The sequence below is a fragment of the Aspergillus nidulans genome, chromosome VII (genome assembly GCF_000011425.1).
Source record: "Aspergillus nidulans FGSC A4 chromosome VII".
Lineage (NCBI taxonomy): Eukaryota > Fungi > Ascomycota > Eurotiomycetes > Eurotiales > Aspergillaceae > Aspergillus > Aspergillus nidulans.
Window position 1 is genome coordinate 1,257,679 of NC_066263.1, and position 27,279 is coordinate 1,284,957.

Consider the following 27,279-nt stretch of genomic DNA (forward strand, 5'->3'; position numbering starts at 1 on the left):
TTCGGACTCACAGAGCTGAATGTCGTACAGACTTTCAGCTCTCTAAAATTACAGGAGCCCCCGGGCGAATCTCTATCCAGATATACGATCAGGTATGCTTTACGTCCTGAGTCTCTTCTTGTGTCAACAGAGGTACTCGTTGGCGGCTTCTGAATTGTTCTGATCGATCATGCCTCGTGCGCGAAGTTTAGATAGGCCCTCAAGCATGTCACAAGTCTACCATGGTTGAATTATCTATGACTGAATGAGGTGTATCGTCGTTCCCTTTCGAGTGCAACAATGGAAGACATGCCCGGAAGGGGTGGACGAAGGGCAGTGGAAGGGGATCTAGATTCACCCTGACATATACAGATGCTGTCTAACGCAGCTATAGCCAATAAAAACATGTAAAGCATGAAATGGCAGTCTCAGACAATCATTCATCCGGCCATCCCAAAATCTTCCCAATATCAGCAGCGAGAAGCCGATGCAAGGCCGAGACTGGGTGGAAATCATCCCACCAGACACATCTTTTCTTGGCCCCTATGCACTTGCTGTCCACGAATCCATATCCCTGCGGGCTGTCAAGGATTTGGGTAAAGAATGACCAGGTGTCATAAGTAGCCATTGTGGACTAGAATAGAGACAGTCATTGTCAAGCCCCTGCCAAGTTCGGGGGAGCGGATTGCTAGAACGAAGGGGAAAAAAGGGAAATCGCTTGAACCCACGTCCACATTAGCCAATCGCCATTGCTCTACGGCATTCAAGAGCTGGCGATTAAACTCTTCGGTCACAGCGCCGTAACGCCGGATATCTGACGGCTCGAGGGCCAGGATCTTCGGGGTGCGGTCGCAGGGTGGAACGTTGAATATGAGGAAATCTCTGGCACCGCAGTCATGCAACCGGTCGATGAGATCGAAGTAGCTTTGCAAGATACTGGGAATGTCTTTGAACGGGGCGGTGCGCTGCGACAGGGAGTAAATGCTGTTCAACCAAGGAACAAAATATAAGTACGATACTTCCAGTCATCACTTTCAGGTCTGGAGCTGCAGCAGCGCACTCACTCGTTGATTCCGATCCAGACAGTGAACAGGGCCGCTTCTGGCGTCCAGCTTTCCCCTGCCTCGGCCTCAATCTCTGACCCGGCAGGAAGACAGTAGTGAGGTTCGAAGACGCGAGACACCTGGTAGGCTAGATCGCGGGGCACGCCTGGAACAAGGGTGTTATTGACTGTCGCACCGTACACTGCATGATTGTAGCTCAGCACTGTGGTATCGTTGTACACTGTTGCCAGGTAGCCAACCCAGTTGATTGAGTCTGCGGCCGTGCCGGAACCTGTCGGGTTAATCTGTCATGTCTTTCCACTGAACGGACAGGATCATGTACCGTACCAAGAGGTGGATTCCCCATAGGGTTCTCTGGTGAAGGCTGGATGGAGGAGGCATTGAAGCTTGTGGTAGTGTAGGAGTCGCCGCTGGTAGGAGACGGTCTTGATCAGTGACCGGTATACAAAGCATGAAACTGAGTCCCTAGGTCAACTATCCATGCTGCTTGTCGGTCTTAAACTCACAAACTGAAGAGATACCGGACATTTTGGGGAATACCGTCGTCGAAACTACTTGGCGAGACGATCAAGACAGACTGAACTAGTCTCAGTATGTGCTGGAGTCGCATTTCGAGGGTGTAGCTGGACGTGCTCAAAGTTGCTGCCCTGGCCTGCATGCGAGAGATCCTTCTTATAGGGGCTTTTCAGCCAAAACGGAGCGAGCAGGGACGTTCCAATAGGAGGCTACAGCGGCATTGACAACAGTCTGCAAGACTACCATCTCAGCTTATGTGCGGTGTCACATATATCCAGGGTTCCGTTCAGCTCGCTGATACCATATTTATTACAGGTAGGCACAAGGGGAGCCTGGGCATAACTTTTCTGGATTAGAGTTCGCTAAAAAAGCTGGAGTGGATGAAGGACCCGAGTCATACAGGATGACCTTGAGATATGCAACAATGTTATTACACTACTGGGCTATTCGGAATGAACTCTGTGATTAAGACCAGGAGGCAAACTTCATTCTTGATTATGCGGTAGATTATTAGGTCTGAAAAGATAGATTCAATCACAGCAGACAGCCGAGAATGATACCCCTTCAACAACCACGAGTGATGACTGTCCATTTTGAGGTATAACCTTGACGATATCTCCTATTCACTGACCCTTCGCTTTCCGGATGACATCTTCAGCCTTGGCCTGAAAGCCGCAGAAGATGTCAATTGCCTGACGCGCAAATCAGCTTTCTGACCCTGACGATATCGACGAGTTCTTGAATAAGCCCATCTGTGGTTTATAACGTACCTCGGCCGTTTTCGCCTTTGCTCTCCCCTCATCTGCCTTCTGAAAGTCAGCCCGATACTTTTCTTCGTCATTGATATACGAAATATGTTCGATCTTGTCGTCATTCTGAGTTCCATTCTCAACTATTGACAGTTTAAAAACCTGGTTCGCATCCCGATAGGTCGACTGTAGTGCTCTAAGATCGTCAGGGATGATGGTGAGCGCATCGATCCCCGCAAGTTCCAGAAGTTCATCCACACCCACTGTGGAGCATGATTTGACCTTTGTCGGCAGCGACTGCCGCCTATACCAGCGCTGCGCTTGGGCGCTCAGGTTGTACACAGGATGAGGGTCTTTGTATCTGTTATATGTTGTGAGTACAGTACTCACAACGATATAAATGCAATTGCTTGCATTGGTGGCTGCTTACTCGGGATCAACCAGTATCCTGAGACTGTGCACAAATGGTGAAATAGATACGCAGCCTGCCTCTCCAGCTAGTATGGCCTGCTCCATGGAGAAGAGCGTAGTTCCCAGCGTTTTGATCTTGAAAGCTTGCAGGTCACGGCATGCCTGGAGTCCTTCCCACGTCGCAGGGACTTTGATCACGAGACGGGAGCTGGGGAAGGAAGGGTTGATGAGGGCGAAGAGACGATAGAATCCTGTTTAGACTCTGTTAGATAGATACGAACTGGGTATAGCGAGATGGGGGAGGGCGTGCTCTTTGCGGCCTCGATAACCTTCTCCCTGGAGTAAGCGTAGCTTGGATTGACCATGAGATGGAGATTACCGGTGAAAGCTGGGACCATTTCTCCTGCAAGAAGGACCGCCTGGTCGTGACACCGCATCATTAATCTCATGGATAGGAAAAAGGTAATTGTAAGAGAACTTACCCCGACTTCCACGCCTAGTTCATCAAAGGTAACCTCCGGGAACTGATCATGGAGGCCCGCGGCAACCTCAATTGTCCTTTGTAGTATGTCTTTCCTGCTAGGTTTCGCCAGCTCGGTATAGTACTCGTACTGTTTCAAGGTTTAAGGTATGCTCTAGTAGTCGGGGGAACGAAATACCTGGTTGGAAGTGCAATCTACACATTGGCCGAACTGTCCGACGGCTTTTGGTTTGGGGTTGTGGATCAGCCTACTGGCTTCACTTGGAAGGCTCAGGATAGTCTCCCATCATACCTGTTATATCGAAGGTGTCGAGGTCGACCTGAGTCTTTGACCGGAGATACTCAAGCAGATTGACGCGGGTCTCTTCCATTTTGTGAGAGCAGGTATGTTCTCTTCAGCGACGGCTTTATGACTATTAGACCATCAAAAGATACAATTGAGGAAGCGAGCTGTTTCCCGTTTTTAAAGTGAGCATTGGATGTGCTACTTCTTCTTTTCGGCTTCTCGAATCGCTATAATATTCCAACTTGTTGGTACTTGGTGTCGCACAGTCTGATCCTTACATGAAGGGTCTCACGAACACTTCACGCTGCGGGGGAAACAAACAGTCTTACACGGTTCCCCGCATCATGTCAGTCTTCAGCTTTCTGACTGTGTAGCTTTGTTGCTTGCGACAAGAATGGCAACCCTCTTCTCGTCTTCCAAAGCCCATCTCGGTTAGAATGTTAGTAACTTGCCGTTTACCAGCTGTCTTTCAAAGCTCTATATTGCAATACGCGTATTCAAAATGAGATGGTCCAAGGCTATGTCGAGCCCACGCAGTGATTTGGGTGAAGAGCATGGGTATCAGCCCTCCCTCACCAGACCTACCATTCGGCAGATATTACCCGCGGGCCCTGAGGATTGCTGGGTTACACTGCACAAAGAAGCAATGGCGAATCCGAACAATCCGCAACGCCAGCATGAGCGATACCATGGCATTCAGTCTTGTTTGTTAGAGTCTTTATATATGCGTGTGTCTATTGATTGTAGTGCATCTACCTTTCGCGCTTGGATTCCTCCTGATATGCATGCGACTTGTCCCATCCGGTATCTGCCAGCTCAGGATTAGGTAAATGTTACATTTTCAGAAAGATCACTGAGACAGCTCTATTTTCTTCTTCTACTTAATCCAGGGTGTACACTTCAAGTCAAGTATCCTGTCAGAAGACTCATGTAGCCGGTTTCCGTGCAGTACAGGTCAGCTATGCCGGTACTTAACACAGAAGCAGTACAACACATATTGTCATTGTACACAGCTTACTTGAGGGTTTGCCTAAATTCCAAGTCAAATTCAAAGTTCAAGTGTTGACTGCGTGAAGGCAGACAGAACGTCGCCCGCTCTTCCATCTATGCAATCCATGCAGGCGGCTTTGAAAGCACCAGTACACGTCAAGTCACGAGGCAACACTCTCCAAGGGGCTACAACCCGTTCATGAATTGATATAACGGCAGTATGTACTTTCAGAGAATCACGCATCATGGGATTGAACATCATTAGGTACCTAGCAAGCGCTGCTCGAATCCCCGGTAGTCTCAGGCTGCATCCTCCCGTGCGCTGTTTCAGCATCGCGTCCAACGTTCTTTAGGCTTCCCCGCAGTCAATCTGGTCAGTTTTAAATTGCTTTGCCGGGAAGTATGCCGGCGGCCCTCCGGGGTAAGCCAGGAACCTAATCTACGCCTTTGGAGATGGGGTTTGATATCACGCGAGAAGGGTCACGCCGGGCCCTTAAATATGAAATAGGTCTGGCTGTCGCTATGATCAACACATCCTTTGTTTCACCGAGGTTGATCAATCGCCCCAAGAACGAGATATTAGTATTCTGGTTTGGTTATGGACAAGGGCCCTTACTCTATAGCAATATACGCCAGCGCACCGTAGTTACCTAACATTGGCCTGAGGAAGATTAGCTAGTGAAGAGGGGCTGTGGTTACTTGCGTCTTCTAGTGGATGCGGCCAGTACTCTTGAACGGTTGAAAGTAGTGCGCAGTAGAGTGTATGACATATAGACCGCAAAAGGCTTAGAACCCACAAACAACTTGGGCAGTTGAGTCATTCCTCCTTATTGGACGGCAAAACAAGCATCGGCTTTCCCAGGCCAACGAGTCAAGGTACGTTCGCAAGGAATATTAGACACATCGAAGAAAGCACTCAGATCGAGCAAGTAGGCAGCATCTAGAGGCCATTTAGCGGGTAGCATTAATTTGGGTTACTCATATACAAGTTTGAATTTATTTAACCTCTAGATGTATCTCTGTTACGCCACGAGCATTAGAGGCTGAGGTATTGTTCCATCCGCTATATCCCACTCCAAGGCCACAACGCTATCACATCAATTCTTCAGTCATGCCACCAGCCTATCCCCCGACGCACTGCTTGAAAGCACACTAAACTCGTCCTTCTTCATGATCTGATTCAGACGCACCGGCTGCGGAGTTCGCTCTTCCTCTGGATCACTTTGCTGGGTTGTCGCGAAGCATCGGGGAAAGATCGGCTTCAGCAGTGGGGGGAGAGATGGCATGCAGGCGCAGATGATTGCGACGTCACATTCAACCATGCTCCAGTAGATGGCCGGATTGTTGTCCACTAAAACGAACATTAGCACCATTGCTGTCTACTGCTGGCGAGGCTTGATCTTACTGCTGGTATTTGGCGACTTTGAGAATTTGATCAGAGACTGGAGACGGAGACAGCTGACGATCGTGATCCTGGTCTTGTTATTAGATCTGTGGTAATTGGTATATGTGGGCCTGAAAGGCTGCGGACAAAGGTGAAGGGACCGGGGCGGAATGGAGTGGAAGCACGTACAGAAACCCAGTACAGAACATCACCAGGACCATTGCCTTCTTCCTTGTACTAAGGGCAAGCCTCGAGAGCGGCCAGATCGGAAGACTGATGATGCTCACATCCATGCAGATCTGCATGGCCGCGCGGTACCACGAATATGTGTTGATATTGATGCAGGTGCCCGATACTTCACCCGTCCATGAGTTCCAGAAGAACGAGACGGGCGTACACTGAAAAATCATGATGAGCGTGTTTGATATGCCAAAGCATACTGAGATTGCAGACAAGGTGTATATTGGATATTTATATTTTGGCGGGAAGATGCGCTGGTAAAAGGCCAGGAAGGAGAGCTGCGTGAAGGCTTCGGCGGGCATGTAGAAGACCTCTGCAATGAGAAGGTACTGATTCTGTCAGCAAAAGAACATGCGTTAGAGTAAGAAGGGGGAGGCATTGCCAACCTTAAGCTGAGCGGTTATGCTGTCGAACGGGATCGTCCACAGGTTTGTTCCGAGGCCGTGGTATTTCACTGCACCGTCAGGCTGTGAGGCTTAAGGGTGGCATGAAGAGCACATACTGGGAAAGGCCATGCAGTTCAGCGGTATAGCACAGGCCTGCACTGTTCAGGTCTAGTCCGTTCATGGAGTGATGGAGTGCATACCATGGCCAGAAGGATAAACCCATCGTCCCATCCAACTGTCTTCTTCGTTCCCGTCCGCCACCCGATGCGTAGTCCTACCATGATTAGTGCCAGCATGCCTAGAGATCCAGCAAGGGCTGGCGTCAGGTTCGCCTCGCTCTCTTCAGGCAGTCCGCACGTCGACCGGGTCATGTTCGTCGAGGCTGCGCTGGTCAGCAGAGGGAAGCGGGGATAATCCGGGCAGGTCATCTTACAGAGTGCCTCTTTGACAGTACACTGCAGACTGTAGCATCCTAATGCGGACTCGAGGGCGGTTGCAGTCGTGCAGAGACAGGCTGTGTCTCCCGTGTCGCAACTGCTAGCCCTCAGCGCCGTAGAAACGCACGCCGCCTGTAAGAGTATGAGCTTTGGAGGTACCAGAGGGAAGGGACTATACTGACCGCACATTGCGGTAAAGTGTCCAAGAGGCTTGCTGAAACGGATGCCATTTTCTTCTTTCAAATACTTGATTGTTCCGATCGATGAGACGGCCGGCAGCCCTAGAGAGAGCTCGCAGAGCTCTCTTAAAATATTCAACCATCGCCCTTACGAACGGCCATTCATCAGACAATCAAATCAGGGAAGTTGAATATCGTCGATCAATTCAACTTGTCAACTTCTCATTTTAGGCTTCTTACAGCCCGTTGGCTGCTACAGCGCTAGCTTCGGTGCGGCAAAGTGCCAGGAATGCCCCGGCCGGTCGATTATGCAAGGGTAAATGCGCTATATTGAAGTAGAAAACCACCATCGGACATTTCCAGGGAAAAAGCACGGAGCATTCGCTGATCGCGAATTTCAATAACGATGGAGGGGGAGATCCGTTTACAGGTCGTGCTCGATTTTTGAGGAATATGAGAAGACACATCTCAAATATCAGCAGATCGGCCTGTCAGCGGCACTATCCATTTTCATCCACCGGCTATGGCCAATGAGTTGGCCAATTGGCATCCTTCTTCCCGCCATTCTCCGACTCTGGTATGCTCATTCCGTCTGCACGGCATAAAGAGGCTCCCGCTGAGAATGTGTGATGCCCGCTCGACAGCCCGCTAGCAGCTTCGCAACTGCCGATCGTCAGATACCTCAACCGTCGAGATGCAAGTATCAAAACTTTCCCGTTGTTGCGGATTAGACCATTGTAATGGCTGGCCAATCGTCTTGTGAAGATACGTAATGACTGGCTATCAATGCGCCCTCTAACCAGATCTAGCAGCACTACTCCAACTCCGATCCAAGGCTGGACTAGACGCAGCGCCCAATGCACACCACTAGACCTGCATTTTGATGCATATTTAAGGCATGCAGAAAGTCCTGGCTTGCCTCCCTGCTTCACCGAGGCTGACACTTGTAGTTTTCAAGCCTTTTTTTCGGATGCAGAGACAAACAGCGCCATGGCGCCGACTGCGATCTTGATCACTGTGCCTCTGGGCCTCTTGCTTTATCTCCTTTTCATCAGGCCGTCTATCGCAAAAAAGCAAAAGGCACCACTCCCGCCAGGCCCGCCACCGAAGCCACTCATTGGGAATCTGCGTGATCTGCCGTCTCCAGACCAGAAAAACTGGGTGCACTTTCTGCAGCACAGGGATCTCTATGGTAAGGATGACCCTCGGGATCTTGCATAGAGAAATACTCTTGTTCATGGATATACAGGCCCGATCAGTTCTTTGACTGTCTTTGGACAGACAATCGTCATTCTCAACGATGCGCGCGTCGCATTCGACCTGCTCGAGAAGCGGTCGAACATCTACTCTTCCCGGCCAAGGATGGTCTTCGCAGGAGAAATGTATTACTCTGTACCTTGTCTAACCTGAGAACAATAAGCTAAATGGCATAGGGTCGGATGGGAGCACATCCTCGCAATGCAACCATACTCTGACATGTTTCGCGCGTACCGCAAAGCCATGCACAGAGTCCTCGGCACGAAGAACGTGATCGCACAATTCAATGAGCTGCAAGACGTCGAAGCCCGCCGGTTCCTTCTGCGAGTCCTCGAGAAACCGGGTGACTTGGTGCAGCATATCCGGACGTGAGTTGCGCTACCCGTGTCCATTTGTTGGAAAAGAAAAAAAAAAAAAAAGAAATGAAATGAAAGAAAAATAGCATAAGATTAAGAAAAAGAAAAGAAAATGCTAACGCTTCTAGCGAAACCGGCGCCGTGATCCTGAAGATCGCATATGGGTATGATATCGAGCCGCATGGCAAAGATCCCCTCGTGGCCCTCGCGAATGAATCATTGGCGAACTTTGCTGTTGCAGGAACACCGGGGGCTTGGATTGTTGATACGATTCCATTCAGTCAGTGCAAACCTGTCCGGATGAACGTTTTGCCTGAATTGTAGCTAACGAAGGAACGTTTAGTGAAATACCTCCCATCCTGGTTCCCCGGCACTGGCTTCAAGCGCACCGCTGCATCCTGGAAACAGACCCTGCTTACGACGATTGAGAAGCCGTACCGGCTTGTGCTGAAGCAGCTGGAATCGGGCAAGTACCCTGACTCATACCTGTCGAATCTACTGGAAGAGACAAAAGGCCGCCCCCTCAGCGCAGACGAAGAGCAGGTTATCAAGTGGACAGCCGGGTCGCTGTATACCGGTGGTGCAGATACTGTACGTTCTCCAGTCTGAATCACGAGCCGTCCTTAGGAGCATTTTTGCTAACAGGCAGCGCCAACAGACCGTCTCGACACTCTCCTGCTTCTTCCTTGCCATGGCCCTCTACCCAGACGTGCAAAGAAAAGCGCAGGAGGAACTAGACACCGTTCTTGGCTCTGCCAAGCTTCCTACATTTGGAGACAGAGCTAGACTCCCCTACATTGAGGCCATAGTCAAAGAGGCGCTGAGATGGCACCCTGTCGCGCCAATGGGCATTCCGCACATGAGCACGGAAGACGATATCTACGAGGGATACCTGATTCCAAAAAACTCGCTGATCATGCCGAATATCTGGGCTTTTACACACGACGCCTCTCACTATAAAGACCCGGCGACCTTCAATCCGTCTCGCTTCCTAGGCGACACTCCCGAGCCAGATCCGTCTACTCTGACGTTCGGGTTCGGACGAAGGATTTGTCCGGGCCGGCTCCTCGCTGATTCGAGTATTTTCTTGACCATTGCGCAATCGTTGGCTGTCTTCGAGATATCGAGTGCTGGAGAGGACGCAGCGAAGGCGGAGTTTCTGCCGGGCGTCATCAGCCATCCCGTGCCATACAGGCTGGATATCCGGCCTCGGAGTAAAGGGCACGAGGATCTGGTCAAGAGAATCGCGGCGGAGAGTCCGTTTGGAGAAGGAGGTGCAAAGGAGCTGGAAGAGATTGTTGTGTAGCATAAGGGCAATGGTATGGGCAATGAATTCCTCAACGAAGCGCTAGTCGGTTTCTTACAGGGTAGAGAACGAGAGATCTTTTCAAGAGTATAAGAAATCGCCATCTATTTGTTCAAGCCAACCGCACAGCAAACTAGGATCAGGGACCCTATCAACTGGCCCTGATTATAATCTAAGAACGAAGATAGATCGTCTGGACTCAGGACCTCAATACGAACTTCTCCTATCAATCAGGTGCATCTAAGCCTGGACACACTGGTGGTAGTAAGGGTTCCACTGCTTGCAGGTCAGGCCAGAGGCGCAGCCGGTGGCACCCTTGTAGTTCATTCCACCGCACTGCTGGTAGATTTGGATGGAGCCAGTGCCGGTGCCGCCGGTAGGGGCGGCAGAGGAAGTCGGGGCAGACGTAGTGGGGGCAGCGGAGGTGGTGGGTCGGACGCTGGTGGTGAAGGTCGCCACGGAGGTGGGTTGGACCTGAGTGGCAGACGAGGTGGACGTCGCAACAGCGGTGGTTGTGGCAGCGGCAGTGGTGGAGGTAGCAGTCTTCTCAGCGCTGGATGTAGCGGCAGCACTGGAGCTGGAGCCAGAGCCAGAAGAGCCAGAGCCAGACGAAGCGCCGTCCCAAACGGCCGGGCCAGGGATGGGGTAGGAGTCAAAGGAGCTGTAGATGTCGAAGAGAATTCCCTCGTCGGTGGCAGTGTAGGCACCCGGCAGACTGACACCCTCCGGCAGCTGAGTGGTACCGTCAGAGGTGACCTTGAACTGGACGCACTCCATGTAGAGCTGCGCGCCTCCCTCGCGGTTGCCCTCATGCAGGGCAATGATCTCAGGGCGGAAGAGGTAGTTACCGGCCGGCACGTCGGGGACGGTCACCGAGTGCTTGCCCTTGTTTGCGATGAGAGTGTCGACAGCCCATGTACCATCGTTGTATCCGTCCTCGTAGATCTTGACCCAGTTCTTGCCCGCAGAGCCGGCCTCCGTGGGGGCCATGTAGACGAGGACAGGGCCCTTGTGGGAGTCGGCGATGATGTCGTCGGAAGAATCGCGGGAGTTGTGGTGCCATTCAAAGGTGATCTTGTCACCAGCGGCGACTTCGAGAGTCTTCGCAGCGGCCTGGTCGCCGTTGACGTTACAGGTGAGGTCAGTAGAGGTCACGTCAGTGACGGGGCTGTTGTTGGGGGGTGTGCGAATGTAGCCATCAGCGGTGTTGCCGAGGCCCTGGTCTTCGTCATTGATCCAGACAGCGAAGACGGTGGCGTGGGAAGCGACGAGTTTGGCGCTCGCTGCCAGAGCGAGGACGCTGGAGAACTTCATGTTGATAGAATGAGTGATTGAATGAGTGGACGGTGGTGAAAAGAGAGTGATGTCCCCAGGACAATGAAGAGGAAAGGAATGGAAATGGGAAGCGAAAGAGAGGATACAACGAAGACAGCAGCTGATGAGCAGAACAGAATCAAAGACTAGAGCCAGCAGCTTGGAGGGCCTTTATACTAGGGCTACTCCTCGGTCCTCCGCCTCTGTCCTGGTACCGATGCAGTCTGTAACGAGAGACCCCTGCCAAGGGCATGCTTCATCTATACAAAACTGCATTTTGGACCTCACGCCAGTCCGTCATAGTGCTTAGTGCCTCTTGGCGCTCGCTTGTCGGGCCAGTCCGACCAGTGAACGGCCCTAGCAGGGCTTCCAGGGACCATTTAATCTATACCAGATTCTTGGCGTTTCAGGGTTCGCGGTAACCGGGTGCTTGATATTAACCGGCGGCAACCCCAATATCGGGCTTAATCTGGCGAGATGAGTTCATAAGACATTTCATTTGTCAAGAAAAGGGGTCTAAGAACCTGATGACCCAAAGCTGGAGAAGGCAGTGGGCTCAATCTCGGCGTTGCTTACGTAGCGCAAGGACACTCCTTGACCCGGTCTGCTAGGCGGCAGGGTTTCTACCCTACTTCCATAGATTTGTGATGGTCTGACCAGTGTACATTATTGACCTGCAGCCCCTTAATCTTTTTAAATATCTTTCTTGATCGCTTGCGGCGCTGGACTTCCAGATTCACAACGGAGGATCCGGTCACAAGCCTGCCTAGCTAAAATCTGTCAGGAGAACCGAGATCCACATAATTAACCCATCGTATCCATCGTTCGGATCTCATTGTTCAAGGCAGCGCTCCTTGAATCTCTAGCAGACTAAGTGGCAGTTTGTCGGCGTCACTGATACTCTGGTCGATTTGTTGCATCAGCTCGCAATGCTTAGAGCGTGGAACGCCACTTTTCGGACAAACCATCTTGGATTCGACTCGCTAGTCGTCTATATTTCTACGTCGAACAGCATCTAGGATGCTTGATCCATCCGCAAAGGCCGTATCTACAGCGGCTAAATCTTTGGTCTAGCCCATGACATTTGGAGCCAGTACGAAGCGCCACTGACCGGAAGCAATGCCTCATGCCGGACGATGACTTGTCACTGCAATCCTCGCTTCTGCTCTACCTAATCTGCATTGCTTTATTGGCTAATCAAAATTACTCACCAAGTCCATATCAGACTTTCTAACAGCATTTAAATGGTCATTGCCCGAGGACAGGCCTTTTCCTCCATGCGATCAGGCAAGCCAGCACTATCTAGAAACGCGCTGCCTCACAGTCGACCCCTCACATCATCTTATGCAGCTCGATTATTGAGTTCACCCCAAGGCCTTCGTTCAGCAAATCGTGTTATGCCTATTTCGAAAGGGGCCTATAATCCCGCCTCGAGTAGCTCCCCTGTGTGTGGGTATCGTCCAACTTTCCAGTCTCAAACGAAAATAAGCCATCATTATTCGGTCCAATTCGGATACTATCTTCGTTTATACCACTTCACAGGATTCCCTTAGGCTGACTGATATTGCACATCTTCCTGCTCGATATTGACTTCGGCGACTATCCCGGTATACCTAAGAGTTCATGAGATAGGGGAAATAGAAATTGGAGCTACATCTAGGTCAATGCTAATGTCGGCCCCCTGACATGAGCTATTCCTAGCAAATGCGAATGCTACACGGGTAAATCTGCCATACCTATATCTGTGTTCAGTGGCAAAATCCACAGGCAGGTCTGTTGTAATTTCCTCCCCGGCATACTGGCCTAAGCCGACACCCATCCTGAGCACTTACATGGGCGACGGGAGGTTTAGGATGAACGCCCGCTGTAAATACACCGGCCGTTGTGTCAAAAAAAAAACTAGGATACTGTTCGTTAATGGAGCACCAGCCATATATTATTTATTCATGAGCACCAACAATCCCGCCCAAATACTATCTTACTTTTTGGATAATATTCCGAATCCGTCTACAATCCAGAGATGAGATCACCCATCCACCAATCAGCGCGCGATTCGGGCTCTTTCCAAGAACTGTCAAGGCTAGAGCTCTCGCCACAAGATTATAAACGCCCCAGCTCTCGCAGACTTTCAAACAACCAATTCTCATCGGTTCATCTGTGCAACCATGACTAAAGAACTGGTCAGTTCTTCCGCCGCGAATAAGGCCCTGCTAAATATGTTTATTGCTGCAGAGCTTCGATATCCGGTTCGCCAGTGTGCCGGCGCACGATCAGTACGGAGATGGGAAAAGACTTGCGGATCGGTAGGGACTCAGCTTCCCTCTGCTCTACTTCTATATCCTGTTGCGATAGGGATTCTGGTCGTTTGCGTGACGCTAACTAGAATCGCCAGAATCCGCGAGATCTACAAGGGAAAAGGGCTCGAGATCCCAGACGATTTTGACTCTACGCTGACAATGCCGCCGGTTCATTTCATGCAGTGAGTTATTCTTTGATTTCTACTTCTTTCCAGTTATAAAAGTAAGCGTTGCTAAACCAGTATAGGGTTTCCGCTCCAGACGATGTCGACGTCAACGAGCTCAGGAAGGTAGAGGTTCCGGGAGGGCTGGACATTGAAATTCTGGAATTTTTCGAGTAGCTTACTCCAGCGATAATGCATGGAATTCTCAGCTTAGTATGACTTTGTGATCATAATTATTTGTCCATAATACGACATAGACATCGACCTCGGGTGATGAAGTCATTCAACCAGGTCTCCACCTGCAATCGCTATTCCACGTCGCCTATCTTCTCTCTTCGAACACCACGTAGTCGATCTTCGAGTCAGTTCTCTAGACTCGTTATAATGGTAAATGTGAATGCGGAAGGTTCTGGTCTGTTTGTATCGGCACTGTTTCGGCCGCAATCCCCCGGGTAGCTTTAAATGCGTTTGATGATGGAAGTCTCATGACATCACGGTCTAGACTAAAATATATATTCGATCCATGTTCAATTTAGGAGCAAAATATGGACGATCCATAATACCAGACAAAATAGTGGAGCGTTGTGCCCGTCGGAACTAACTGTGTGCACGTTCCAGATGTTAGGGTAGTATCAGTATATCGGTCAGTTGCAATGGCTTTGTGGCGACTCTACCAGTTCTCAAGAATCCGTCAGCAAGCCACTGTACTGCAAAGACCCGTTTTATCCAGCTTCCTGCCATGAGAATCAAGGTAGCGAAACGGTCAGCATTCCAGAATTACGGCCCATATCTGGAAACCATGAAACGTTCTCATTCGGCCATCTGTCTTTTGCAACTGCCGACTGACCATTTGCATCTGGTCCCGACAGTCAGCAAGGACTGGCAATAGACGTAATAGCAGCGAAACATATTTTGAAGGGCCGAGTTACCTAGGGCTAGGGCGGCTTTTGCGGGATGGGCTGGCCTAGCCTAGCATCTTTACCGACTGGATTTTTCTCTTGTGGGTGATGAATGATAACGATGGCACGAGGAACCTAACCACGATCTGGCAAAGCTGTGGATTATGAACTATGAGTAAGCGGGCAATGCATTGGTTAGGCGTACAGCTATTGAGACCAGGTAATCTGTCAAACTGCCTTAAATGTTCGAGTAACAATTACAACAGCTTACGCCAATCTCCATGTCTACTCTTATTATTTGATCTGTCATATCCCAACCTTTATGATTACGAAGTGCTTATTGACATGCTGCCAGGAATCGTACCAGCACTGTCAACGCGGTTGGGTACGGTGACTGCTGTGAGGGATGGTGCGCTCTTGACGGAATGGCTCTTGCAGCTGAGTCTACGAGACACAGTTCTGTTCTCATTGCCATACGATAATTTGATTATATGCAGTCAGACTGCCGGCAATTTATGTCCTCTATTTGGATTCTTGTGGAATCTTATGTTGTAATCAGGGCACATCCCATGCAGCGTAAATTTGGCACTTTTCACATTACAAAGATGACGCACTAAATGAGCCCTTTTCACTCAGCTTTAGTTGAAGTTTAGTAAAGTTTTTTGAACGCGCGAGCTGTGCGGGAAAAACCGTACAAGCTGTTATCACATAGACATCTTATATCACATTCCATCTGATACATCCACCAAATAGTTTCCTGACATGCAGCAACTAGCTAAACTTGCCCTCCGTTACGTACGGCCATTCCTCGTTGCACGAATTAGATCCTCAGAATGTACCTAGGTATCATTGTCTGAAGTGCGGTTTCAGCCGTTCCCACTCCCATGGCGTTCACAAGCATACTCTAATGGCCGGCCAAGTGCGCCGAGTGAATAGTCTCTGCGAGATAGAGTAGAACATGATACGCAGAAAAGGCTCCTGTCAACATGTTAATATATCCATAGACGCACTGCAATGTTAGAATTTTGTCTGGCCATGGGTTTGGTATCCCTAGGTTTCTCCGACATGATTATCAGTCCAATCTGAAGCGAACCTGAAGCAAAATGCCATTGAGCTGGACATTGGGTCTCCCCATATTGACCCTTCTATCATTTCCTGCAGTCATTCAGTCAAAGGCCGTCTTTGCCCATTTTATGGTACACCGTTTCACCCAAACGTTCATCGATGGCATCACGTCTGACTAACCAACCCAGGTCTCAAACACAGAGAACTACACCCTGAGCGACTGGCACTCAGACATAGCGCTCGCAAAAGCCGCTCATATCGACGCCTTCGCGCTGAACGCCGGGTATGGACAAAACGAAAACGCCCGCTCCTTCCGCAACGCTTTCACCGCCGCCTCTGAGCTCGACTTCAAACTCTTCTTCTCGCTCGACTACTCCGGTGACGGACACTGGCCAAAAGACCAGGTCATCTCTCTGCTCGAGAACTACACAACCCATGAAGCATACTTTAGACATACTGACGGCAGGGCGCTGATTACCACATTCGAGGGCTTTGAGGCAGCGAACGACTGGGCCGAGATCAAGAAGGAGATCGCTCAGACGGTTGGGAACGAGACCTGCTGCGTGCTCATACCAGATTGGACGTCTGCCGGCCCTGAGAAGGCCGCTAAAGTCCCCGCGATTGACGGTCTGATGAGTTGGGAGGCGTGGCCGTACGGCAACGAAAAGATGAACACAACGCGGGACGAGCAGTACATGTCGCTCCTAGGCGAAAGGCCCTACATTATGCCGGTGAGCCCCTGGTTCTACACGAATCTGCGGCAATTCCACAAGAACTGGGTATGGCAGGGCGATGACTTGTGGTATACACGGTGGCAGCAGGTCCTGGAGCTGCAGCCGGCGTACGTCGAGATCCTGACATGGAATGATTACGGCGAAAGCCATTATATCGGCCCTGTGAGGCGTGACGCGACGAGGGTCATCGCCGAAGGTGCCCCGTTTGATTATGTGAGTGGGATGGAACATGATGGGTGGAGGAGTCTGCTTCCCTATCTGATAGCACAATATAAGAACGGGAAGAACCGGGAGGATGTTGAGATTGCTGAAGAGACCCTAAGTGTCTGGTATCGGCTCTCTCCTGCTGACGCGTGCGATTCCGGCAAAACAAGCGGGAATAGCAAGAGCTCTCATCAAGCTGTTATGGAGCCGGGGGATATACTGCAGGATAGGGTCTTCTACTCGGCCGTGCTGGAGGAGGATGCAGATGTGGCTGTCGCAGTAGGGAGCGTGAACCAGAGCGCCCAGTGGACCAACACGCCAGATAGAGCGAGAGGAGTGTATCATGGGTCTGTCCCCTTTGGTGGGAGGGTCGGAGAGGTTGTGGTGACCTTGTCGCGTGCCGAGAAGGTTCTGGTGCAGATGAAGGGGAAGCCGATTGACGATCAATGTCTGGGGAATCACACTAACTGGAATGCCTGGGTTGGGAATGCCACGGCTGTGAAACGGGGTGGGAGTGGCATTGGCGACGGGGATGAAGTGGGAGATGCAGAGACAGGGAGTGGGATGGCTATACAGATGGCTTCACTGTGGTTAACGGGCCTAGCCCTGCTCTCTTGCCTGATATGAATTGTCTTCACCTAATACCAGGCCAGTTTTCTCCACCTAAGTCCTGTACAATCTGATATTCCGAATATAATCCATATCCCCATGCAGATTCTAGCCCTATGTACTCCATAAAATGATATTCGAAGCCGCCGAGCCGGGAAATCCCCGAGCCCTGCATCCATGGTTCACCAACCCAAGCTCACCTTATCTCTGCTCCATCGAATCAGCAAATTTCTTCAGAACCCGGCCTAGCCGGAAGCCAGTAAGTGTACAGTGCATGACGGCACTAGGCTAGACTCACCCCGCTATCCGCCACTCCAGTCGGGGCCAGCCTACCATAAACGCCGACAGCACTCTAGACCTTTCGAATCGAAGTATTATACTTTAGCTCTGACATGGACGATCCGTGGCGAAAGCACTAGTATTGCCCGATCCACATAGTCATAGTTGGGAGCTGCGCCTAGCTGGGGATGGCGTGCCCTTAGCTTTCGTCATGCCAGTGGACTGACTGGAGTTGAGGTTTCGGGTTGGATCGGCCGATTCGAAAGTTTGAGGATCAGGCTATCTCAATCTTGACTTGAGAAAAACAGGATATAAAGGATGATTTTCTCTGACTAGAAACTAAGAAAACAGGCAGACAAACAAGCGGGCATTGATTGTCTGTTCTAGTATCTTAACTTATCTTGATTTTCTTTTTATCTTCTTGGACATATTTTATATTTACGACTGCATCATACGACCTTACCCTTCTACATTTGCTTTTACAACAGCACAATCATACAGTTACTCTCAGTAAAAATGGAACGCCCGGCCTTTCTCCTCCCAACGGCGACCTCCCATCCCACAAAGCCAAACACCCGGATCCCACCTATCCTTGCCGCCGGCAAAGCGACTAGCTTAAGTCCCAACTCTACAACGGCGGCCGAACCCCCCTTCTCCCGCATCGCAACCATCTCCAGGCAAAAACTCTCCGCTGAGGCAGCCAGGGGCGACCCAGATCTCCGTCGATGTCTCGGCCACCACCGTCTCCTTGCGCGGTCTCTATATGAGGCCAAGCAGGGTATGAAGCGGTATCTCGAGGAGGTGCTGGAGAGTGAAAGCGAAGATGATGAGGATATCTATGGGGAGTACGAGTTTGGAAAGGGAGAGGTCTTGCTCCAGGAGGATGAGCTTGTTGACGATGAAGACGATGACGATGACGATGAACTCTACGATGATGACCTCGAGGATGAGGATGATGATGAAGATATTGATGACGAATGTCCGACAGTGGAAGAAGAGGAGGTTGTCGCTCCCCCTGCCTCTATAACTGTATCCCCCGATCCCGCTGCAGATTCAGCTCCAGCGCCAAATCCAGATACTAGTGTAAAGGATCAGTTTTCGGCGCCGGTACCACAATCAGTGCCAGCGTCGATGGTGCCTTGTTCCAACTCCAGCACTGCCCCAGGCCCTGTCTGGGTGAAGGAGAAGATCGTTGGTGCGGTGCGCGGGCTCGTCCGACGGCGAAACTCGACCTCTCTCTCTCCTTCCCCGGGGCCCTCCCCTTCAACACCTCCACCTACCGCGTCTCCTCCGGAGGCAGCCTCCAAGTCAGAGGCGCAGTCGGCTCTAGCTCACATGGCCGCCAATAACGCCAGCTGCAGCCAGATCCCCGTCTATATCCACATCCACGAGCATTTGTCCAAGCCAGCCAGGAGACTCGAGAGGAGCCAGAGTCAGAGCCAGCTGCAGAGCAGATCACAGGGCCACGGGAGATTTATCACAATGCGTGGGCGGCAGTATGCGCAGCGGTTGGGGTTGAAGGTTGCGGCGGCAGTGCCGGTCACGACTTGATTACTCATGGACATGAACATGGTAATGGACTTTATAAAGAGCATGGCCTTATCCCTGGATTCATGGCGTTGAACGGTATGGATTACTCTCGATATGATGATAGAATCTTATCAATAGATCATTTTATGAATCATTACATACCTACGTACATGCATTGATACATCAAACTACCTTGCACCCATCCTGCCCTTCTCGTGACTCATTAACTACCTCATTAACGTAACTCAGATAACTAAACTGCACGTAATTCAAAATCATCACGGTAACGCAGGAGATCGAGCTCAAGACCAAACCCGCAGCACCGCCTCTGTCAGATCCCCGCCCGGCAGAGCCCCCCTAATTCTCTTCCCAAAGTTACTCCCCGTCCGCTTCTGGAGCGCCTCCTTAATCTGCGCAAGATATGGCGGGTTCCAATGCAACCGGACCACCCAGTAGATCAGCCTCTTGATATCTGCCTTGACGCCGCCCGGCGGCACAATAGCCAGCATAGTTTCGACGTCGAACTTCAGCGGATCCTTTGCTCTGGCCAGAATGGCAAGGAGGGCTTTCTCCAGATGCCCGCTGAATTCATCCTTGATCGTCTTCTCGAGCGAGATGTGGTACTTTGCTTCAAAGGCTTGCGAAATTGCAACAAGCTTCTGATCGCTTGCGCCGAGGAAGACGGCCGAGACGCCGAGTTCGTCTGTTCCGGTCTTCGCGTTCGTCGCGAGGTGCAGCTCGTGCACATCTTTGTCGACGCTCGCCTGGTCGAAGTAGGTCCCGCTCTCGGGCCGCACGGCGTTCAGGAGCATGAGGAAGAATTTCTCCGTCTTGCCGGAGAGGTCGCTCTTGATATCGTCGACCAGCGCCTTATTGTACCGCTGGACGTAGCCGTACTTGATAGCGCGGAGGTCCGCATTCGAGCGGCCGATCAGCACGTCATTTATGGCCGTTTCGTCCGTTCCAATTCCCGACATCGCATCGCGAAGGTACCTGATGTCTTGGCCAAGCGGTCCCGCAGCAAGAGAGAGCATGATGGTCTCGAAGTCACCGGACAATTCGCTCTTCAGATCCTTCTCGAGGTTGCGACCGTGCCGATCCATGTATGTGTGCCGGATCAGCGCCATGTGCAGCGGATCCGGTTTCGCGAGAACATTGATCAGCGCTGCTTCGTCTGTACCCCAACCCTTCATGGCCTTGCGCAGAGCGTCCGCTTCCTTGCTTGCGTCACCGGACGCACGTTGGTCTGGGTCATAACCTAGAGATGGAGGCGCGGGCACAGGTGCAGCAGGCGGATAGCCCCCTGGTGCGCCGTAGGGCCCGACGCCCGGCGGAGGCGGGCCAGGCGGATAGCCCTGGGGCGGATATCCAGCCGCCGGCGGGTATTGGCCTGGCGGGTAGGGCGCGGCGTGCGGGGGCGGCGGAGTCCCGTATGGATTGGGAGGAGGGGCGGAACCATAGGGCGGGTTTGCTTGGCCGTAGGAGCCTGGGCCGGAAGGAGGTTGCTGGTACGGAGCGGGAGGTTGGGCCGGGTGGCCATGTGCAGGGTATTGCGGATACGGGCCGGGAGACGCCTGGTACGGAGGTTGTGGAGATGGCGAGGGATATGCCCCTGCGCTTCCTGGGGGGCCGGGATTTCCACCGCCAGGGACGCCGTAGGGAGCTGGGATAGGATGGGCTGGATGGGCACCAGTGGGTGCTGGGTACGAGGACGGAGGGTACGGGCCAGGGGCGGGGTAGCCCTGCGGCGGCGGCGGCTGGGTGTATTGCGGGTGGCCGTGGCCGTAGTTAGGTGGTGGATAGGACATGCTGCAGAAAGTACAATGAGAATGATGAAAGCAGCAAGATCAAATCCAAACAGCGACAAAGATGGATGAAGGTGTCGCAGAAAACGAGAAGGGAGATGAGGCTGAGGAGGGGCAGCGGATCTGGCCTCTCATTAATAGTAAGAGTCCGAGCATCGGCTACTGTTTAGGCTGCTGTGGCTGTGCTAGTGCAACAACAGGCCAGTGCTGTGCTTCTGGATAGGGTCTAGCTCTTTCTCTAGTGAAGGTATAATACTGCTAGCGTTCTCGTGTCAAGTTCAGGGGTCCAGCACATAGCCACCAATCACGAAACAACCGACTCGAGGCAACCGACGCAGCCAGAAAGGAGCTGCCGTCGTTATCTTGACACGACGTACAGTTATATGAACAAAACAAAAACAAGAGAGCATGAATGGTATAAGTAGTTGCCCATATATATCTTCCTCTGCGCTCGCTTCATAAAACTTCAGGAACGACAGTAAGAAAGTCATTCATCCTTCCAGTTCTAGCTTTCTAGCTTTCTAGCTTCAGCACCCCACCCTGACTATTGGATCCTCTTATCACAGTTGCAAAGCGAGAACGCGTGCCAAACTGCGATTTTGCAGATCGTCATCTGCCCCTGACGGCTGGTGCGGTTCTTGTAACAATTTCAGACGGTTGGATCGTCCAGGTTGCGCGGTTCTCTGACTCTTGACTATTCGGACTTCATCGAGGATCAGAATGCCTTGTCTCGATCAGTTCCCCACTACTTTAGCTGATGAGCCTCGCTGTGGGTCTCGGATATGATTCAGCTCGTAGCTGCCGTCTCCGTTTCCCGACAAGAAAAGTGACTGCAATGTTGGTATCCTGCTCGGAGAACCGCTCGCAAAGCAATGAATGCAATGTCTTGACGTTGTAATATGCTGCACCATCAAAGTCACCTATTCTTGGTCGCCGGCCAGGAGCCATCAGCATGCCGCTTGACTCAGGCGGCGCGATGGACGCGTCAGGCTCTCCACGATGACGACAGAACACTTCTATGTATCTAGTCGATGGAAGAGTTTTGATACCGGTTAGCGGGACAGCCGTCATACAACAGCCAAAGACGATGGGGGTACACGAAATCGACAACCTTGACCCTCTGGACCACATTGACAACGAAGGTTATCCCATCAACCACCTAGTAACATTTAGGCAGACGGGCCCTATGTGCCTTCCTTCGTTGCGTATGTTTAACAGTCCTGAGTATGTATCGAGAGTACGCCACTGCCTATATGTTGCTGATTGGTATTCGTTTCGGACCGGTTGTGGCGCGAGGCGACCTGAGCGATGATAGCTCGTGAAGTGGGCCTGGCAGTGCAGATTACCCGGCGGATGAGACAGAGTTCACGTTAAAATCGTTCGTGTAAAAGCGACCATCAACACCAGGATCTTCAATTGGCGCGAGGCGACAATTGCCGTGCAAGTATGACTGAAGGAAAGGAAGCGAGTTTCGGAAACTGAACATAAGAAACAGTAAGCACGCTCTAAATATGTCAAACACAAAAACGGGGTATCATGCGCGTTCATTCGATTTCTCCGCTTGCATTTTGTTCCATCGTTCGATTACCGCCGCCCGCTCTTCCGGCATGGCGGCAACCATCTCGCCTAGACCTTGCTGGATGCGTGAAGCCAATATGTCTCGGACCTTGCTCTTTGATAGACTGCTCCGTAGCGTCTTGTGCAGTCCTTCGAGCGGGTATCCGGCGAGGCCCCAGAGGCCTACGCTGTTAGTATAATACGATGAGTTGGGACATTGGGTATTTTATAAACATACCTGCCATTGGCTTGAGGACAGCACCCCCAGCGCCCTTGCCGACGCCTTTCAGCATCCCTTTCGTCCCAGACTCTTTCCGTCCATGTTTGGGCTGCGTCAAAATCCCAGTTATGCCTTGGTATAACTCTTGTGTAAATTCCTACATACCCATACAGAATCAGCAATGCTTTCGCCCCCAATACGTGGTTAGACTTACCGTCCCAGCAGCCCGTAACCCTCCTTTAACGCCCCGAACCGTTGGCGTCTCCTGAACCATTGGATCATGATAAAGTTTCGGCGCATTGTGGAATCCCTTGGAAAAGCTCAAGGTCAGATCCGTCGGGATCAGGAGAACCCAGTCGATGATGTGCTTTCCCGCTCGGGCGAGATGATACCGAGCATCCATGAAAAGTTCATGGGTGTCGATTGATTTGTCGCGTGTCTGCTGCCGGCGGAGTGTGTCTTCTAGACTCAGTGTCTGATGGGCGGTAAGCCCGATGTTGTTATTGTTGTTTCTGTCATTATGCGCATCTGGGTTAAGCGTAGAGTCCAGATCTGCAATGTCGGTACGCGATGAGGAATCACCCGAGCCAGTTTCACTATTCTCGTCACTGTCATCAGCAACTGTAGAGCTCTTCTCTGTTTCGGTTTCAGAAATGTCTATTCGCCCATCGCTCTGACTGGAGCTGTTCGATCCGACTCCCGAGTCCGGGTTGCGATGCCCATAATGCTCCTTCTTCCACTTCCGCACCGGCGACGGAGGCTTCCTGCCATGCTTAGGGTGCCTTTTCATTCGTATCCGACCATGCCGGTGGTCCGCGCCAAACATCTCCGCCATATCCGCTGGCATCGTGGCCATAGCAGCGACGAAGTCTGTAATGACGCCATAGAGCACCTCTGCGCCGGCAGTGATGGGGCCTTTTGGATCGCGGCTTGTATCGTATTCTTTTGAGCGGTACCTAGCCCAGATTAATTATGAACAGAAAAAGGAAGGAGAAGGGACGCACAGGACAAGATCATGTGGTTTGACAAGCCCCGTCTCAACGAGCACCGTCGCCGCAAACGCACTCAGCTTGATATGCAAATGTTTCACCCACCACACGGCCGGCCGATTTGGACATAACGAACACCGTAGGCTCTCTGCGTCAAGATGACGGTAGAAGCTACAAACCGCATTACGAGCACCCTGCTCGGACCGCATCTGCTCCCCAATTTCTTCTGCCTTCCTTTTCGTCTCGTCTTTGAGCGCCATCTCAATCGCCTCCGCCAGCTTCTCCGCTGTGAGTCTCTTCCACGGAATCGGGTCTGGTCCGGCCCCGGCCCGCGAAACAATTGAGCCCCAGAATGCCTGGTCACCGAAGAATGGAATAACGATTGTGGGCTTGCCAAGTGCTAAACCTGCGGCTGTCGTGCCGGCACCACCATGATGTACGACACAGCTGACATGCTGAAATAGCCAGTCATGTGGGCATTTGTCAATCATCATGATCGAGTCAGACGCCGCGTGATTGGCTCCGATGTTACCCCAGCCCTTGGAGATCACGGCGCGTACTCCGGCTTTCTCCACGGCCTCGAAGACGATATCCGTTAGTGCTTTGGAGTCGTCTACGACGATTGACCCGAAGCCGATATATACTGGTGCGGGACCGGCGTCCAGGAAACTTTGCAGGTCCTGGGGTGGTTTGTAGTCTTGCGCTGTGGGGAGGGTTGAGAAGCCGACCACGTCAATGTTGTCGCCCCAGTCGAGGGGTTTTTCTAGCAGGGCGGGAGACCTGGAATCATGTTAGCTTTCGCACTTATTCTTGTGTATCTGCTTTGCCAGGAATACCATAAATACGTGTATGGCACCTGCAACCGGTGGGCGAGGCTCGGTGCGCGAATAGCATCCAATGGGTCCAACCCGAGTTCGCGCTTTCGAAATCGATTAATCAGATCTCCGAGTCCCTCCCACATCATAATTTCAACAATAGCATACGATGCGAAGTTGGCAACAGACGGTTTCGTACTTTGCGATTGTACGTTTGCCAGGGGATGAGGGAAAGCCTGTGTCGCTGACCAGGGCATTCTACTCACAGTTAGCCTGCTCATCGATACGATAGGGAGAGCGAAGACGTACGTAAACATCATATTCAAGGGAACTCCCAGCTTCTCCGCGCAGCTGAGATGTGCAAAGCTTGGCGGATTGGCGATGATGACATCTGCGACAAACGGCAAACGTCTGAGGTCTACAGCCTCGTCACCACTCAACGGATCTGGTTCGTCTTTGATGTGGTGATCGATCCCTGTCCCATCGCCAGTCTCATAGCAGCTCCGCCAACATCCTGAGAAAATACTCTTCATCTCCCTCCGCCGTAGGCGAATCGCCCCGCTCCGAATAGTTCGCAAGTCGGGCATAAGTCCCGGGTTCTTCACCATAAAGGCCATCAGCTCTGACGGGTCTCCTCCAATGTTAAAAAACTCCAGATCCTCGTCTTCGACTGTTTCACGGAATGAGAGGTGTGTTGCCAGCCGGACGCGGTGGCCATGCGACTTGAGCTGTTTCCCGATCGCGAGGAACGGCTGAATGTCGCCCCGAGAGCCAACAACATGAATAACGATGTTCAATCGAAGTGGGCAATATTCATCTTCTGGATTCGGCCTGAACGATGCGGAGGATTGCTGGCGGTGCACCGAGTCGCGCGGGTACGGGTGTTGTTGTGTGTGGCGGACGATCCGCTGTAACCAGGGTTGGTGCGGTGTGAGACTGATATTGAGACGGCCATCCTCTGCATCCAAACAGGTCAGTATCTCGAGAAATGGGCTTTTGTAGAAGTGGTTGGGAGAAACGTACCCATCACCCGCACGCCAGTATCATGATGGCCCTCATACAGCTTGTGGGCCGCCCGCCCAGAGGAATAGCTGGCGTGCGCCCAGTCCTCAGACGAGATGGTCTTTGCCCTGTTCTGAGCTTGAACCATACTTTATTATTGTAAGGTTGCGAAGTGGGAAAGGTCACTTCCGCCTGGAGAAGTTGGCGTGTTATCCGTCGTGCTGGTCCCATGATTTCGCGGTGATGTCATTTGAGATAGAGGTCAGAGAAAAGATAGAATGTGGGCCCACAAGGCTGTTCCAGGTTAAGATCTCGGTACCTTTTCGTCCTTTCCCACTCCAGGAGCATTTGATTGCCCAGGTACCTCGGGAACGTGTCCATGCCGTCGATCAGAGCTCGATGGATTGATCTCATTGGGCTCTTGATGGCTGCTTGCTGATGGCCAATGCCAGTCGCCTACTATGCCGTTGCCGGAGGACAATCCACTGCAAGTCTTACGAGAGTCTCAGAATCCCAGAGCCCTTGGATCAAGCCCATATTCTTACGTACCGAGCTGAAAAATTGAGCTGAAAGTCCGGTTCGCGTCGGCGATAGCCTGTTCGTGAACAATCTCACTGCCTAACCGTTCAGGCTACTATAAGGCAGCCACCAACACCATAACGCCGTGACACACCAACAACCAACGCCCAATAGCCAATAAATATCCCGGTCTTTCCAATGCTTGCCAAGTCCACTACTTGCTGGGAGGATAAATTCTGTGGTTGGATCCAGCCGGTGGCATCACCCAGACAATTTTCACGTTCACAGACATGGCCGAACAACCGTCCTTTCTTCGCCTGCCCTATGAGATCCGACTGCTACACATTGCTGAACATAATTGGCTATGCGAACCCAGGAATCATTGACTCATTCATGGGAGAGTGGTCGGCGCGCAAGCAACGATTGGTCGACGATAGCGATGGATTTCCGTACATTTGCAATCAGCTCTTCTATGTGTCTCGTGCAATATCTGAGGATGTGCGAGCCGCCTTCCACTCCGTGAATACGCTGCATTTTTGAAATGCAAGACCTGCTAAATCTGACCTCGGTAACATTGAAATCATTGAGGTCCATAGGTGACCATTGGAACGTCTCGGTGCGACGGTAGCCACAGTCTGCTCGTCTATAAGGCCCGGGGCGGCTGCCATGGGACCGTGGCCGAGATTATGGAGAACGATGCCCAATTGGCTGCGAATGGTGTGTTCGAGGTCTGGCGATCGTTCTGCTCTATGCTGGCGGCTAACAAGACACGGGACGATCAGTTCGAGCTCCGTTTGATCTGTGGTGCGGCGTCGACAGAAACGGCCGCTGCCTTTTTGGCTCCCATCCATGACCTTCCGCGGCTGAAGGCGCTGTCCATACGCATGGGGCCGAATCGAAATCTCGATATTCAGAACATTGTCATGGAAAAGATCCGCCAGAAAACCACGTACTTTTGCCCAGAGCCAGAAAGGTCCTTTCCGTTCCTCAAACTGCCCGTCGAGCTTCAGCTTCGCGTCCTCGAACACACCGGCCTCATGCATTCCGGCATTCCATATCCCGGATTGTCGAGAAATGCTTTACCTCGCTCGAATGCAGGCTCTTCAAATGCGCTGGGTACCCAATCGGATTCCGGAACATTGGTGATAAATACTGCCCTTCTACCCATATTGCTTTCTCCACTGCCTACCCGTGCGAGGATTTCTTCCGGATGGTCTGTTATTAGTTAGCAAGACAGTCCGTCCTACTCGCCCTCT

General features: G+C 51.7%; 10 protein-coding genes across 10 annotated transcripts, besides 2 other annotated features; 4 read left to right on the forward strand and 6 right to left on the reverse strand.

Annotated features, from left to right (window-relative positions):
- Window positions 1-7,938: part of a sequence feature (contig 1.182 354..10620(1)) that runs on past the window's edge.
- On the reverse strand, window positions 416-1,571 carry ANIA_09442 (SGNH/GDSL hydrolase family protein; the record flags this gene model as incomplete). Its single annotated transcript, XM_863731.1, has 4 exons — window positions 416-613; window positions 708-963; window positions 1,044-1,314; window positions 1,550-1,571. The coding sequence occupies 4 exons, from the start codon at window positions 1,569-1,571 to the stop codon at window positions 416-418; spliced, it is 747 nt and encodes a 248-aa protein (XP_868824.1).
- On the reverse strand, window positions 2,183-3,571 carry ANIA_09443 (uncharacterized protein; the record flags this gene model as incomplete). Its single annotated transcript, XM_863732.1, has 7 exons — window positions 2,183-2,251; window positions 2,330-2,669; window positions 2,739-2,907; window positions 2,997-3,138; window positions 3,202-3,267; window positions 3,332-3,378; window positions 3,493-3,571. 7 exons carry the CDS (start codon window positions 3,569-3,571, stop codon window positions 2,183-2,185), a joined length of 912 nt encoding a protein of 303 aa, XP_868825.1.
- ANIA_09444 (uncharacterized protein) lies at window positions 5,586-7,112 on the reverse strand (the record flags this gene model as incomplete). Its single annotated transcript, XM_863733.1, has 5 exons — window positions 5,586-5,827; window positions 5,882-5,967; window positions 6,050-6,435; window positions 6,487-6,567; window positions 6,687-7,112. The coding sequence occupies 5 exons, from the start codon at window positions 7,110-7,112 to the stop codon at window positions 5,586-5,588; spliced, it is 1,221 nt and encodes a 406-aa protein (XP_868826.1).
- Window positions 7,939-27,279: part of a sequence feature (contig 1.26 403..389371(1)) that runs on past the window's edge.
- ANIA_01601 (protein CYP620E1) lies at window positions 8,044-10,114 on the forward strand. Its single transcript, XM_050612820.1, has 6 exons — window positions 8,044-8,294; window positions 8,352-8,484; window positions 8,536-8,727; window positions 8,844-8,995; window positions 9,059-9,306; window positions 9,374-10,114. Exons 1-6 carry the CDS (start codon window positions 8,093-8,095, stop codon window positions 10,019-10,021), a joined length of 1,575 nt encoding a protein of 524 aa, XP_050468694.1. The 5' UTR covers window positions 8,044-8,092; the 3' UTR covers window positions 10,022-10,114.
- eglD (putative endoglucanase) lies at window positions 10,262-11,335 on the reverse strand (the record flags this gene model as incomplete). The annotated part of the gene is made up of 1 exon (XM_654114.1): window positions 10,262-11,335. The coding sequence occupies one exon, from the start codon at window positions 11,333-11,335 to the stop codon at window positions 10,262-10,264; it is 1,074 nt and encodes a 357-aa protein (XP_659206.1).
- On the forward strand, window positions 13,501-13,973 carry ANIA_01603 (uncharacterized protein; the record flags this gene model as incomplete). The annotated part of the gene is made up of 2 exons (XM_654115.1): window positions 13,501-13,814; window positions 13,880-13,973. The coding sequence occupies 2 exons, from the start codon at window positions 13,501-13,503 to the stop codon at window positions 13,971-13,973; spliced, it is 408 nt and encodes a 135-aa protein (XP_659207.1).
- Window positions 15,799-17,325, forward strand: ANIA_01604 (protein agnE; the record flags this gene model as incomplete). Its single annotated transcript, XM_654116.1, has 2 exons — window positions 15,799-15,891; window positions 15,949-17,325. 2 exons carry the CDS (start codon window positions 15,799-15,801, stop codon window positions 17,323-17,325), a joined length of 1,470 nt encoding a protein of 489 aa, XP_659208.1.
- ANIA_01605 (uncharacterized protein) lies at window positions 17,945-19,287 on the forward strand. The gene has a single exon (XM_654117.2). The coding sequence runs from the start codon at window positions 18,103-18,105 to the stop codon at window positions 19,135-19,137; it is 1,035 nt and encodes a 344-aa protein (XP_659209.1). The 5' UTR covers window positions 17,945-18,102; the 3' UTR covers window positions 19,138-19,287.
- Window positions 19,419-20,924, reverse strand: ANIA_01606 (annexin; the record flags this gene model as incomplete). Its single annotated transcript, XM_654118.1, has 1 exon — window positions 19,419-20,924. One exon carries the CDS (start codon window positions 20,922-20,924, stop codon window positions 19,419-19,421), a length of 1,506 nt encoding a protein of 501 aa, XP_659210.1.
- Window positions 22,456-27,066, reverse strand: ANIA_01607 (putative UDP-glucose,sterol transferase; the record flags this gene model as incomplete). The annotated part of the gene is made up of 9 exons (XM_654119.1): window positions 22,456-22,661; window positions 22,717-22,855; window positions 22,913-23,654; window positions 23,703-24,467; window positions 24,524-24,738; window positions 24,769-25,460; window positions 25,526-25,642; window positions 26,054-26,118; window positions 26,588-27,066. 9 exons carry the CDS (start codon window positions 27,064-27,066, stop codon window positions 22,456-22,458), a joined length of 3,420 nt encoding a protein of 1,139 aa, XP_659211.1.

Excerpts from the sequence above, each read along its gene's own strand:
- ANIA_01601 (XM_050612820.1), top strand. The coding sequence starts at position 8,093 with ATGGCGCCGACTGCGATCTTGATCACTGTGCCTCTGGGCCTCTTGCTT. Across the intron at positions 8,485-8,535 it reads ATGGTCTTCGCAGGAGAAAT|GGTCGGATGGGAGCACATCC; the intron begins GTATTACTCTGT and ends TAAATGGCATAG. Across the intron at positions 8,996-9,058 it reads TGTTGATACGATTCCATTCA|TGAAATACCTCCCATCCTGG; the intron begins GTCAGTGCAAAC and ends AGGAACGTTTAG.
- ANIA_01605 (XM_654117.2), top strand. The coding sequence starts at position 18,103 with ATGGAACGCCCGGCCTTTCTCCTCCCAACGGCGACCTCCCATCCCACA.